We start from the raw sequence: 15152 nt of genomic DNA, 5'->3' as shown, positions 1-15152 counted from the left end.
AAATCTACATTATGGGAAAGGAAATAGGAACATACCCCCCATCACTGGATCCTGCCACATGACCAGTGTTAAGAGGTATGCCTCTGAGTGATCCCGTTAATTGTCACAGCTTTCTGAGCTCCAATTCCTTATTCTTTATTTGCCACTGAGGAAGATGAGGCTCAAGGAGGTTAAACCAGGTGTCCAGGATCACAGGGACCCAGGGTTAGCTGATTCTAAAGGACATGCCTTTCACACACTGGATGTTATGGACTCTGGTAATATGGGGTGTGGCCATAGATAATGGGAATATGCTTTTATGCACTGGCCAGAGGAACACATTCAAGCAAACTATGTCCACTCCTGAGTGGGCACTCTGGGAGGGGTGGGGACCTCGCCTGGATTAGCATCACTGTTGACAACGTTTACGGAGAGCACAGTGTCCTAGGCAACAAAGGTAAAAATAGTTCTGGAAACACAGCTCCGGACCCTAAGACCATTCTAACGCTATGGATGCTCTCAAGAAGAACTAACATTTGTGCAGTGATTCATAGTTTACAAAGCACTCTCTGAGAACATGGACAAGTTACATGGTAAAAAGATAAAGAGCAATACAGAAGAACATGCCTGATGTGTGCTTCTGGCATCAAACGCTGCATGAAGTGTTGGGGAGGGTGGGGGAAGTGGATTGGTCATGAAGGACTAGAAAGGTCCAGGAGGGTTTTGATTTTTTTTTTTTTTTTTTTTTTGGTTTTTTGGTTTTTGTTTGTTCAGGAAGGTTTTGCAAAAGGGTTGGACTCAATGAGAAGGGTAGAGCTAAAAAATAAAAAAAGAAAGAAAGAAAAAAGAAAGGAAGAGTAGGGAAAAGAGCTTTTTTTTTAAACTTTATTTATTTATCCATGAGAGACACACAGAGAGAGGCAGAGACACAGGCAGAGGGAGAAGCAGGCTCCATGCAGGGAGCCCGATGTGGGACTCGATCCCAGGACCCCAGGATCATACCCTAAGTTGAAAAAAGACACTCAAGCACTGAGCCACCCAGGTGTCCTGGTAAAAGAGCATTCTGTGTGGGGAAAGACAGGGAAGTATGATGTGCAAGGCATGCTGAGGGAAGTTTGGGGAGGAATTAGTAGAACATAAGCTTTTGAAGGGAGTGGGACCTGACCTGAAGCATGTTGAACAGTGGTTACAGGGGGAGACCCAATGCTGTGGCTGACTAGAGCCATGGAAGGTTTTTGAGCAATAGGTGGGTGTGTATAAAGCCAGATTTGAGACTTTGATAATGAGATTTAGGGAGATTTGCAAAGATAAGACCCAGGGTAGGGACAGGATTCTCAGCAAAAGCCCTCAAATATGCAGCTGGAGGCCACTTCATTGGTTGTTTCTTCCTTTCAGAACTCAGGGGCACATGAGAGCCATCCTGCAAGCTTCTCTCCCCAGCCTTCCAGCCTCCACCCGCCTTTCTCTGGAGCCCAGGCAGACAGCAGTCATGGTGCTGGGGGCAGCTCTCGTCCCAAAAGCCCAGGTGTCCAGCCAAAGGTAGGCACCTGGGAAAAGATGTAAATGTTGCCTCTCCCCTCTTCTGCGGCTTTGTCCTCCAAATGAGGAGGTTCAAAAGCAGAAACAAGTACATGTTAGATAAAAAACAAATCTACTTGAACAGGCTGACATGGATGTACAGATAGGGTGTTCCACGGAGCCATCTCCCGGGGTTGTCCTAGAAATCACGAGCACTAAAATTAGCGTGGTTTGTTTGTGAAAGAACACGGCAAACCAACCAGTTTCTGTGGTGTTGAAGATTGGGATAGCGGCACATGGGAAAATAATGCCTGAGAAAGCAGAAGGTATGTGGATCTGTGGAAAGGTCTAGAACAGTGCAGAGAGTTTGAGTCACAGTGCTGTGTCTCAGTGGGGAAAAAGACAAGGTGATACATACCAGCAGGTGAAAATTAGGGATGGGAGAGAACCAGGGTATGGGAGTTCCACAGACTAATGCGGAGGTGATAAGAAGAAGACAAGCAAGATGGCCATGATGCAGAAGCGCTACCTGCCACAAGGCGTCCTTTGGGAACAGAGACCCTGAGATGCCCCAGGCACACCGTAGAACACTCATAATACACAAGGCTGGTTCCTAAAGAGATACCCCAGCAATGCCTCCCCCTCTCTGCAGATGCATGCACCCCGTTAGGAATGAAATGCCCTAGGCAGTAAAGTACTCTGGGAATTCCTGGGGTTATGGGCTTCTTCGCGTTGAACTGGACTCTTACTTTATATCCTTTTCTCCCAGGCAAAGAGGGTTCATCCTAGAGGGAGAAATGAATCTGCCATCCTAACGTGCCCTCAGATATGGACTATGATCCACCTATGATATGCCCATGATGTGAACTACTGTCAATATATCAGGGCTGTTTTCTAACCCCTAACTCTTTTGTTTTCCCCTCATATCAATTTTTCCAAAAATCGAGCCTGGAGTTTATAAAAACAGAAGCCGTGCCATTTCCAACACATGAGTTGACTCTCTCTCTGCCTTGTACCCCCACAGATGGCTGGTTTACACTCTTCTTCCGATAAGACAGGGCCAAAGTTTTCAATTCCATCCCCAACTTTTTCCAAGTCAACTTCAGCAGTTCCAGAGATAACCCAGCCTCCATCCTATGAAGATGCCGTAAAGCAGGTAACTTTGCAAGATGTGTCCTCTGTCGAGAAGCAGGTGGCCTAAATAGACATTGTTTTTCATCATTGAGCTTCATGCAGTTTGTAGATGGTGACATTGAGTGAGTCAGGAATCCCTCGATGAAAATGGGCAAAGGGCCTGGAAGGCTAATTGCAGGAAGATGTTGCGGGTGCACAGTGCACAGAAGGTGTGCAAGGCAGGCCGAGAAGAGGTTCCGCTGGGCATCCAGGCCCCTGGACTCGGCGTCAGCTGTACCAGCTGCCACTGTCAATAAGGTTGGACAAGTCCTCAACTTCTGTGATATAAAATAGGGTCCCTATCTACTTTGTAAGGATTCTAGAGAGTGTAGCACTTTTACCCCATTGTCCAGGCAGGAAGTAGGTACTCAGGTAGAGGGGAGCAGTTGTGTCAGTGTGATACTTTTGTTAGGTTCGTTCTTAGTTTCAGAATTCTGTGATCCTGGCAAAGTATTGATGACCGTCATCATCATGACTCTACTGTCATTTATGTTGGGAAATTTTCCAAATAAAAGGTAAAAAAAAAAAAAAAAAAAAAGGAAAGCAGTTAATGATCTTCTGTTTCAAATGGTCTGGGCTTGGAAAAAAAAAATCAGATGGCCCTTTGTATGCGCCTGACCTCGCAAGGAAGGATTACGTCAGCTGCTGCATGCTGGTGTCCCACAGATCAAATTCAGCTTGCAGTTAGGTTTCACTTGGCTTAAAGAGTATTTTTAAATGTCAGGAGATTTTAGGCGAAAAGTAGGCTTTCTCATTTCTGAAAAAAATGAGAGGATCTAGCAACAGCAGAGCCACATTTCTATGGGAGGACAAAGTATCCACTGCCTCCTTGAACCACAGCACTGGTTGTGCATTCTATCCCTCTATCCTGTTCTATATTTGGCTCATTTCCATTACCTGCCAGACCCTGTAGACATCTAATGCCTTCTGGACTGGCAGGTGACTCGTTCTCTGAGCAGCGCTCCCGTGGTATCGATTATTGTTGCCTTTGTGTACCGGGAGTGGGCTCTCAGGGGCAAGAGATCGGTATGTGCCCCTCTTCTCCCCATTTTCTGCCTCTGGTATCTGTGAAGCATCCACAGATCCTTTATGGTTTCAAAAGAAAAGGAAAAGATCAAGCAAAGTGGACTTCCATAAATAAGACTCTACCATACAACTCAGATGAGCCAGAGGGAAGGAGCATATACCTTACAAGTGTCTACAGGTTCCATAGGCCCTTGCAGTGAGGAACCAGGAAAGCATGAGTCACAGCCCCCCAACAGGAGGCAGATCTGTCACTTCAAAGTGAGAAAGACGTCTATACTCTCTGTGTATTAAGAAGCCCTGCTCCTGGGATAGAAGCCTCTCAGCCGAACTCACTCTGAAGGACTCTTGTGGGGAGCACTCTGCGTCCTTCTCCCCTTCTCTTGCTATAGGTTGTTTCAGGAGCTTTCCTGTCTGAAATGAACACTGAGCTTTATTCGTGTGATCAGCCAATTATCGTCATGTTCACAGCAGCATCATTCACAAACGGGGAGAAGCAACCCAAGTGGCCATCGATGGATGAATGATTAACCAAAATGGGGTGAATACATAGATTTAAGGGGTGCCTGGTGGCTCCGTCGGTTAAGCGTCTGCCTTTGGCTCAGGTCATGATCTCAAGGTCCTGGGATGGAGCCCCGAATTGGGGGGACCCTGCTCAGTGGGGAATCTGCTTCTCCCTCTCCCTCTGCCTGCGGCTTCCTCTACTTGTGCTTTATCTGTGTGTGTGTGTCAAATAAATAAATAAATTCTTTAAAAAAAAATACAGAATTAATACTAGTCAGTCTGTCAGTCTTTTTTTTTTTTTTTTTTTTGAGATTTTATTTATTTATCCATGAGAGACACAGAGAGAGAGAGGCAGAGACACAGGCAGAGGGAGAAGCAGGATCCCTGCGGAGAGCCCGATGTGGGACTCGATCCCAGGACCCCAGGGTCACACCCTGAGCCAAAGGTAGATGCTTAACCACTGAGCCACCACTCAACAACTGAGCCACTGAGGTGTCCCAATGCTAGTCAGTCTTAACAAGAAAAGAGATTCTAACACATGTCTCAACATGGAGGAAGCTGGAGGATATTATACTGAGTGAAGCAAACCAGTAATCAAAGGAAATACACTGTATGAATCCACTTCTAGGAGGTATCAGATTTGTCAGATTCGTGGGAACAGGAAGCAGAATGGTAGTTGTCGGGGGTTGGCGGGAGGAGGATGGGGAGTTCATGTTTGATGGGGACAGAGTTCCAGCTTGGGAAGATGATAAAGTTCTGGAAGACAGATGATGGGGATGGTCACAGGATAATGTGAATGTCTGGATGCTTAAAAATGATTGTGATGATAAATGTTAATGCTGTGTGTATTTTACCACAATTAAGAAGAAAACCCTCCTTAACCAAACCTAGTTCGAAATTCTGTAGCCCTGCTTCAAGATCTCCCACGGAAGAGGTAGGCCACCTTCTCACTTCTCTGTTCTCCTCTGCTTACTTTGCAACAGCAAATGACTCGGAGTCAGCAGATGGATGAGCTCCTCGATGTCCTCATTGAAAGTGGAGGTAAGACTGCCTATGTGTTGCCCCCTGGGATCCTTTGCACCTGCATGTGCTCTGGGGGCACATAAACCCTTGGGACCAAGGTCAGGTGTGCACTGGAGGTCAGAGCCAAAAGCCATGAACAGGTACGGTGTCACTTCACATGAGCTCGCCGTCCAGGCACAGCGGCTGACTCCCTCAGCGACTTTTGTCCCTCTGTCCTAGGAGCTTGCTCACCAATCATTGTGCCAGTTTGCATTCCCAACCCAATCACTATTTCCCTGAGCGCTTCCTCTTGTTCTTCCCATTTCTCTCTGCCTTTCCAATCCCAATCTCCCTAACCTGTTAAGAAGAAGAAGAGAGCAGACAAAGCAAGTTTTGTGCTACCTACCCAAAATGAAATTCAATTAGTAATCTCCTGCTGGATGGTCCATTCATGCTCAGATGTCATTCCAGGCTTGAAAGAAAGAAAGAAAGAAAGAAAGAAAGAAAGAAAGAAAGAAAGAAAGAAAGATCAGCATGTTCATTTTGCCTCCTTTTTGGTCATTCCTTTATTTTTAAAAGAATTACATGGCATATGCCCAGAATTTGAAACCACACAGATGCATTAAAATCATATAAGGAGAACATGTAGATAGGAAAAACCAAACAAACACACCGCAGGGCCAAGCCTTTCGATAAGAACTTTAAGGTTTGGGGAAGGAGTGGCCAGACATGGTACTAGGTTCAGGGCCGCACCAGACCAAGTCCCCACCTTTGTGGAGCTTGCAGTCTGGGAAGGCAGATGGACAACAGGCAAGTGAACAGGTAATTCCTACATCGTAACAAGAGGAAGAAGAAAAAGATGGGCATGGGTGTGTGTATCTTTGTAAGTTTTTGTAGCAGACAGAGGAGAGGGTGATGTCAGACACCCTATATTTTTAATAAAATCTATGGCCAGATCAGCAAAGGTAAGGGTGCAGGAGGAGAGCATGGGAAATTGGAGGACCGAAGAACCATTCAAGGACAGTTATAAATCCCTCATGAATGAATTCTCTGGGGAAGCACAGTAGAGTTCTAGGCTGTATTAAGTGCCACTGATAGGATTGTGATCATGAATCTAAAGTGAGACCAGTCAGCTCCATTGTGTCATTTTTCTCTTGCAACCAAGATTCATCCAGGTGTGGCTTTTTTTTTTTTTTAAAGATTTTATTTATTTGAGCAAGCATGAGCGCGGTGGAGAGGTGGAGAAGAAGAGGCAGACTCCCCATGGAGTGGGGAGCCCCATGCAGGGCTTGATTCCAGGACCCGGAGATCATGACCTGAGCTGAAGGCAGACGCTTAACCGACTGAGCCACCCGGGTGCCCCTAGGTGTGGGGTTTTGCCACAGGAATATGATGCAAGGAGAAAAGAGCAAAGGGATTGAGAATATTTATAAGATGGAGCTATGATGGTGGAGCAGAGCATTCTGGCTAGGCAGGAAAAGAAGCGAGAGCCAAGGGGGTTGCTGGATGGAGAAAGTACTAGAGTCTAGACTGCAGTGACCCCAAGTGGCTGAGAAACTGTCATCACAGGGTGCTTAATAAATGAACTAGAGGAATGGGAGGGGATGGGTGGAGAGGGGAGATTTTGCTTGAGATTGAGCTTCCAGGGGATGCAGTATTTGGGGCTCTAGGGTGTCCAACAGAGTGGGAATGGAGGGAGCACTGGAGTGGAGGCGGTAGGGTGTCAAGGCACTGGGAGGCCACTGGACACTCAGCCCCTTCCCAGGATGCCGAAGTCACAGAGAAGGACAAGAGCTGAAGTGGGAAGGGCAGTGAACTGGGGAATGGGGTTTTCAGTGCCTGTGGGAGGGGGACCCGGAGATGACCAGCGGGGATGGCGGCGCAACCCTCAAAACCACCGAAACCACCGAGGAGCTGGCAGGAGGATGCCGAGGGTGACAATCAGAAGGTGGCAGTGGTGTGGCGCCTGATGACTCACCTCTGGCTCCCCCACTGAGACTGTAAGGAGGATGCAGTGTCCTTGGGGACAGCCAGGTGTCAGTGAAGGAGCAGGTCAAGGGACCTTCTTGGAGAGGTGGCTGATGAGAGCGGAACTGCCACATAGAAAGTGTTTGGGGAGGGACGGGAGAGAAGAACTGGGCACAGAAGGAGCACTTTCGAGGATGAGACTGGGTGAAGAAGCAGTGACCAGAAAGGCCATCTCTCATGTCTAAATGTGACTCCTTTGTTCCAAAGATCCATCCTATGTAGGGACGCCTGGGTGGCTCAGTGGTTAAGCGTCTGCCTTTGGCTCAGGGTGTGATCCTGGGGTCCTGGGATCAAGTCTCACATTGGGCTCCCTGCACGGACCCTGCTTCTCCCTCTGCCTGTGTCTCTGCCTCTCTCTCTGGGTCTCTCATGAATAAATACATACAATCTTAAAATACACACACACACACACACACACACACACACCCAAGATCCATCCTATGTAGCCTGTTCCACTTGAAGCCATTTAACAGTTCCCGTTGTGTTTTGCCACCAGAAATGCCAGCCGACGCTAGAGAGGATCATTCGTGTCTTCAGAAAGTCCCCAAGATAGCCGGGTCCTCCCGGAGCCCCACTGCTGCCCTCGCCAAGCCCTCGTCCTCGGGGGCCCAGCTCTCCTTCGACCCCTACGGCGCCGACAGCGACGAGCACCTTGAAGTCTTATTAAATTCCCAGAGCCCCTTAGGAAAGGTGAGCGATGTCGCCCTTCTCAAAATTGGGAGCGAGGAGCCTCCTTTCGATGGGATCGTGGATGGATTGTCCGGGAAGGCTGCAGAGGAGCTGTTCAGCGCACACGAGATCTTGCCGGGCCCCCTGTCCCCAATGCAGACTCAGTTCTCGCCCTCGTCTGTGGACAGCAGCGGGCTGCAGCTCAGCTTTACCGAATCCCCGTGGGAGACCATGGAGTGGCTGGACCTCACTCCGCCCAGCTCCACCCCGAGCTTTAGCTCCCTCGGCACGGGCGGCCCCAGCATCTTTAACATTGATTTCCTGGATGTCACGGATCTCAACCTGAATTCCCCCATGGACCTGCACTTACAGCAATGGTAGGGCGCCCGAGGCCGGGGCGCTGAGGAAGACCGCTGGGAGTCCCGCGGGGGACAGCACACAACCAAAGACACTCATACCATCCAAAAGCAGGAGGAGGAGAGGAAGAGGACAAGGGAATTGCAAAGAAACCGTGGAGACTTCTGTGACCATCAGCGAGAACAAATAGGAGTCTTTATATATATAATGTAATATTCACCAACAGTCAGTGACTGCTAATGATTTCAGCAATGCATTCCAGAATGTGCTTTCTCAGATCAAGAATGCCCCCACCCCCACCCCACCCCCAAAAAGAAATTCTTTCACTGCCTTTTCAAACACCAATATTCTCGTGGCCCATAATTTTTCGCGGGCATGGTTCGGGCAAGATCTCACATGGTAAGCCTCTCTCGTGAATTTATGAGACATACTATGGAAAGATGTCTAGGGGTTATAGCATGACCATCACTGTTTCTGGAAGATATACTCGTGGTGGAGGCTGCTTCCTATCACTTCCCTCCTTGTCTCTCAAAACAGAAGTCAGGCTCAACTTCAGTTAGGTTTTTGAGGTAAAGTAGAGAGACAGAACCAGTCCGTTCCCAGGGAAAGGAAGTCAACTCAGTGTCCCCTGGCCGCAAAGCTGCCCCCTTGGGGTGGTTCCAGGCCTTAACCCAGGACTCTGTGTGATCCCAGATAACAACTAACCTATATCTGGTCCAAAGAACCCTACCCAGAATTTCCCTTCTTTGCCAGCCAGTAGCTAGATCACTTCCAACTGTCTCTGTGGTGATAAGTACCATGAAACAGTCAAGAACCAAAACTCCAACAAAACTCAAAGCCTCCTGCCATTGAAGGTTCCCCAACACAACCCCCTTTAGTTTCAAAGACTGAAAGTGACCCCATAAGCAGAAGAGAAGACTATCTCTAGCTTCAGGAAGCCATACCAGGAATCGTTCAGACAGGCCTAAAAATCACTGTTTCATGTGTCATGAGAATAAGTACCATTGATTAGTACAACAGGATAACTATTTAGGGAGATCCAACTTTTTTGGGGGGGGGAGGGGGTTGGTGGTCTACTTCAGTTTATCTTTCTCCCACTTTTCTTTCAAGATACCAATCTCTTCTTGCTCTTCTTTTGAAACTCTTTCTGCCCCAATATCAAGAGGGACTCCTCAGATCTAACAAGCTGCCATACCCCTAATAAAGCCATATTTTAAAAGGCTAAAACACCAGGTTCTCCCAGAGAACTCATTCTCCGTATGCATCATTTGCTGGAAAAAAAAAAAAGAAAGAAAGAAAGAAAGAAAGAAAGAAAAAGGCCGAAAGAATGTCCTTGGGGGAAAAAAACTGGTGACGTGGCCCATCATTCTCAAAGCTCATTCTGCTCCCATTTTGATTCATAGCAATCATTGATTTGGGTGGTTTTGGGGAAATTGGAAACCATTACATTGTAAAGATAGATCTGAATTATACTTACAAGGAGAGAGTGTTTCAGGTCTGAGTCAGTAAAAGAAAACACGGTTGCGCATGGAACACGAAGGAAAGAAGGAAGACGATGGTCTTGTGTGCATTCCTCATTACCTCGTGCTTTTGCTGGGAGTTGAAAAACTCAAATGGCAGGACGGTCTCTCTCAAGCTCACTGTGGCTCCAACTCACCGTCTCATAGTGTTGCATGCTGTAGAAAGTAGCTATTGCTGGTTGGTTGGTTTGTTGTTGTTGTTGGTTTTTTTTAATTTAAATCACTAAGGCACTGTTTTCTTCTTTTGTAAAAAAAATAATAATAATATTCACTGTGCACTTATGGAGAAGATAACCAAAAATGTTGTGATTTTAGAAGTTCTCTTTTTGATAAACCAAAGATTCAGAAGTCATTCCGTTGTTAGCTTGTAAACATGTGTGAACACAGAGTGTTTTGGGGGGGGACTGCTGCTCTGAAAGCTGCCCAGTCTTTTGTGGGGGCAGGTATGCGTGTGTGTATAGAGATATACATATGCATATGTATGTGTGTATATATGTGTGCATATATATGTGCATATGTGTAGGTCTGCACACGTGTGTATATTTGTACGTGTCTTGAAATGCAGTGTTATGGAGAGTTCTATACCAAAAGCCCTCAAGCCCCAATTTGCTGTGAAATGATACTCGGCCTTTCTCACTATGAGTTCCTGATTCATCAACAGACTGCATGTTGCCTCTCTGTGTATGACTAACGACTCTAGCCTGATGACTCACAGCCACTTGCTTCCCATGAACACGCTCATCTTGACAAGGGATATGGATGTGGAATGACTGAACAGCTTCACCATGAGTTGCTGGGAATGGTAAATACAGTCTCTCGTAGAAAAGCATCAAAGAGACACGAAACCCGGTTTTACACTCCTTGACCTGCGTTGTGCTTTCAGACATTCACATGGTACATTTTTCATTTTGCCTTTATGTCATTCATCAGAACCAAAAATCAAGAGGGAAGAATTACCAGTCTTTTCCATGGAGGTGAGGCTACGGGGAAGAAAATCTTATTAACGCTTTCCTCACATTTGTCCCTCTGATGTTGAAGCTTTACTTGGATCTTGATGAAGCTTGCTGGTCAGTACATTTTTCATGTGCCACATTGTGCAATTTTTATGCTCTTCCCCCCGCCCCTCACCTTGCTGCCTTCGGAAAACAAACTTGTAGTGTCCCTACCTGAGGTATTTCTAGCAGAAGGACTAGACTTGGTAGGGAGGATGCTGTACTTTAAGACTGTGCATTTTCATTAAGACCTTTGTAGGAATTACCAGCACCGACACACACACATCACAGCCAACAAAGGATATTGCTACTGCCATCTGACACACTTAGCACAGAGCGGACCCCTGGATTCTTGGTCTCAGCCCCCACCCACCCACAGGCTCCACGTATGATATTCACTCTGTCTCTCCATAGATCAGATGGGAGATTTACTGTATCAAACCAGGGATACCTGGGAGAAAATTGAAGAAGTTGGCTGCACCCAGTGGACCAGCTAGACCATGCTAATTCATCTGTCTCCTATTGGGCGTTTTTATTTTAAGTACTTTTAAACTCTTAAGTGCATCCTCTTTTCTGGAGATCATTTGGGCATGACTGGGAGATGCACAGAGACTTCTGAAGATGGCCACGTTCGAGTTTCTTAATGCTCTCAGAGCCTGGAGATAACCACACATTGTTTTCTCTAGGCTCCTAGTGCACATGCGTGTGTGCATGCACACACACACACACACACACACACACCGTGGTGAAGCAGACCTACACAGAGTTTGTACCAATCCCAATGTGGCTGCAGCCCCATGGGTTCAAACTTACCCAACAGAGTCAGAAAATGCCTTTGTGTAAATGCTCTCATTAAGCTGGTGCTCATTAGCAGTAGCCCTGCTTCTAACAATATTATTAAGACAACACTCATTCTGTTATGAGGAGAGGGAGAGAAGGAGGAAGGAAGGAAGCGAAGGATGGAAGAAGGGAAGGAAGGAGGGGAGAAAGGAAAGAAGGAAGGGATGGAGAGAGGGAGGGAAGGAGGAAAGAAAGAGAGGGAAGCCAAGAGACTTTCCACCTGAATAGTCAAGGGTCTGTGCACTGGTGGCTTTCACGATTAAAAGACATTTATTTCTAATCTGGAAAAACACTCAAAAAACTTATCCCAAGCATTCAAGACAGTCCTTTTCAAAATATATTTAAACTCCATTAGCTCTTCCAGAAACAAATGCTGGCCCACTGAAAGCTCCGGCATCCAGTTTCCTCATCCAATGGACAACTAACCTGATGTCTGACCTGTGCCAGGCACACCAGACATCCACTACTAACCTGACAAAATACACATGGTTCAAATTCAGTGATGGGGGAGCTGTGCTTCCTACAAGCAAGAACACTGGGAATCTCCCAGTCCTCAAACCAGAAACCTTTAGCTCTAATTAAAACAAAACAAAACAAAACAAAAGGGTGTGTGTGTGTGTGTGTGTGTGTGTGTGTGAAATCCTTCATTTTTCCAGAAGTGAGAGTAGAAGGCCCTTTTTCTGCCACAAGTTATCACCCACAGTAACTTTTTTTTTTTTTTTTTTTTTGCTTGTCTCTGGGGTCAAACAGCAGCATAGCACTTGGGAGTTCTCTCCATTTCCCCCACCACTTAAACCATCTGTGAGAGCTTTAGGGTTTGTTCTCATTGCCAGATACAGAAACACCTTGAAAATCAGGGAAAGATGAAGGAAGCTTTTATTATTATTATTATTATTATTATTATTATTATTATTATTATTATTATTGCTCCCAGCCCCTGTCTTTGCCTTTTATAACTAGGTCTCTATGCAAAAGGGACATTTGGGGGGGAAAGAGTTCCCACATGAGCCATTAGGAGGAAAGCACTTGCTGCCCTGCCCCCCACCCAGGCCTTCATTTGCCACTGGGGAAGCCCACAAGGGCTGGCACCCAGTTTGCTGTCAGGGATGAGAGAACTCAAAGTGAAAAGAGTCTGGGGTCTTTGTTTTCCTATAAATCCAGTCTAAACCAGCAGGGTGTTTCAGCTGCTGAAATTCTAGTTCTTTCTTAGATGGTTCTGGAACAAGATGGTCCTATGGTTCCAAGAGCTGCTCCGGTTGTGTTAAGGAGCTGGCTTTGATTCTAGAATCCACATTTTCAGAGGACCCCTGGCTAGGCTGAGACTAGGCACTAGAAGATGATTTCAAGATAGGGAGAGATCTGGGAGGAATTTCGCTCTCCTCTGTTTACCAGGGAAATTGGAATAAGATCACTAGAGCTGATAACATACAAGTAAGCTTCCTTCTGATTCTAGGATTTGGTGATTTCCCCCCAATGGATTAGGACCAACAAACTCCTGAACATCTCTTGAGCTTCTTTCATCACCTCCCATCATGGACACTGATCACATGAGTTTCCTTTATAAATGGTTTAACATCTCCAGAGTGTTTACGGAAGAGGAAAGTATAATGATGGGGATCCTGGATGTTATTCTAGCGTTTTCCAAAGGAAGGGAACCCACACTGCCTCCTAGAGTTCCCCTCCAGTGGTCCTGCAGTGAGGAAAAAGGGTGCTTGAAACTCTCCCTTGGAGAAACCCAAAGAGGTGCTTTGCAAAGAAAAGAAAAAAAAAAAAAAAGCCAGCATTTATTCTCTGTGGGGACCTCTGTATTGTGCTCACATTGGTCTCCTTTACCGAACTATACAATACCAGAAAGAAATGTGGATTGCCAGGAAAAGAAGCAACGGCTAAGATATCAAAGTTGGCATGTGTTCTTTTAAAAAATATATAAATATATTTTTAAATAAAATGTTTATTTTGAAAAAAGACATGAGATTTTTTTTTCTCCCCCTGACTGTATGATACACCAGGCACTATGCCACACCCTTCACGGGTCCTATATCGTGTGTGTGTGCAATGGCACCATGAAACTACTATTATTTCCATTTTACCTATGAAGAAACTGAGGCTCTGAGTGGCTCAGCCAATTGTTTAAGGTTCTATACTTGAAATATAGAGCCAGCAGCCAAATGTTTTTCTCTCCAAAACCCCTGATCTCAAACAGTACACGTCTCACTTGTATTTACTACTGACACTAATACGATGAAGACTTTCGTGGAAAGGAGGAGACTCTCCTGTCACAAACATGCTGTAAAAATACATGAGCACACACAACTTAGCCAACTCGATGTTTTCATCAGTGTAGCAAATGCATAATGAATGGGGCATCAAAGATACACATAGACCACCCCCCTCCCCAAGTAAGGCTCAGTTTTTATTTGATTTACCTTCCTCAATTTATTCCTGTTTTTTTTTTTTTTCCCATCAGTGAATATGTAAACTGTGTGCAGGAACTGATATATTGTGAAAAGAGCCCTGGAATGGGGATACTAAGCCCTAATTTAGAGTATTTGATCTTGCTTCATGCCATGCTTTGATCATGCTTCCCTGCTCCGCTCTTACTTTTTTTTCTGCTCTTACTTTCTGGTGGGTTCTCCCCATGTAGAAGCAAGAAGGACACACAGATTGTCAGAAGTCCTAGATGTCCATCCTTCAGATTAGCAATTCTAGTAAAAAGATTCTCTCTTTCCTAAGAGTCACAGCAGAAATCTCACAGCTCTCTCTCAGTGGGCCCATCCTGGAATCCATCTCTGTGGCCCTGAGAATGAGGTACACATTCACTCACAGGGTCTGGATCTCCCACTCATCCCTGAGCTGTAGGGTGGGATCATTTGAATCTCATGGGCTGGCAGTAGAGAAAGTGAGATTTTTCTAAGGGAAAATTGAGTTGCTATTAGCAAAAGGAGGAACAGGTGCTGAAGAGGCACAAACTGTAGATTTCCAACACACAATCCCTACCTTCAAGAATTTTGTTATCTGGCGGAGGTGATAAAGAATGACAACATAGTTTGGTAAGTGCTTACATGGGAGTAAGTGCATACTACTCCCATATAGAATGTGTTATAGGCATTTCGTAAAATCTTAGGTAGACAGGATGGTCGAGGACTCTCCAGAGGAGACCACTAATGACATAGCAAAAGCATTACATGCATTCCAGGCAGAGGGAACAGGCTATACAAAGGCTTGAAAATAAATGAGAATTTACCATATTCAGGGGCTATAAGAAGTTCAGATTGGCTAGCTATTGAAGCAAGAAGGTGGGGAAGGCAGGTTTCAGGGTGGAGATGTGGGAGGAGCTCTATTCGTTTGCTGGGACTGCAAAACAAAATGCCACAAATTGAGTGGCAAAAATTTATCATCTCAAACTAGAAGTCCAAAGTCAAAGTGTTGGCAGGGTTGGTTTCTTCTGAGAGCTGCAAAGGAAGGATTCATTATATGCCTCCCACCTTGGCTTACAGATGGCTGTCTTTGTGTTCACATCGCATTCTCCCTGAATCTTCACGTTGTT

The 15152-nt window shown here is 45.8% G+C and overlaps 1 protein-coding gene across 14 annotated transcripts in view; it reads left to right on the top strand.

Annotated features, from left to right (window-relative positions):
* Positions 1-13570, top strand: part of MYOCD (myocardin) — a 99966-nt gene extending 86396 nt beyond the window's left edge. For all 14 annotated transcript variants that reach the window (XM_077892598.1, XM_077892608.1, XM_077892597.1 and 11 more), the window contains 4 exons: positions 1375-1518; positions 2522-2653; positions 5181-5238; positions 7724-13570. In XM_077892598.1, coding sequence (XP_077748724.1) covers positions 1375-1518; positions 2522-2653; positions 5181-5238; positions 7724-8277 — 888 coding nt within the window. In that variant the 3' untranslated portion in view covers positions 8278-13570. The remainder of the gene's footprint in view (positions 1-1374; positions 1519-2521; positions 2654-5180; positions 5239-7723) is intronic.
* The last annotated feature ends 1582 nt before the right edge of the window (positions 13571-15152 follow it).

Source organism: Canis aureus, chromosome 3 (assembly GCF_053574225.1).
Source record: "Canis aureus isolate CA01 chromosome 3, VMU_Caureus_v.1.0, whole genome shotgun sequence".
NCBI classification, from domain to species: Eukaryota; Metazoa; Chordata; class Mammalia; order Carnivora; family Canidae; genus Canis; species Canis aureus.
This window is presented reverse-complemented; position numbering and strand designations above follow the sequence as displayed.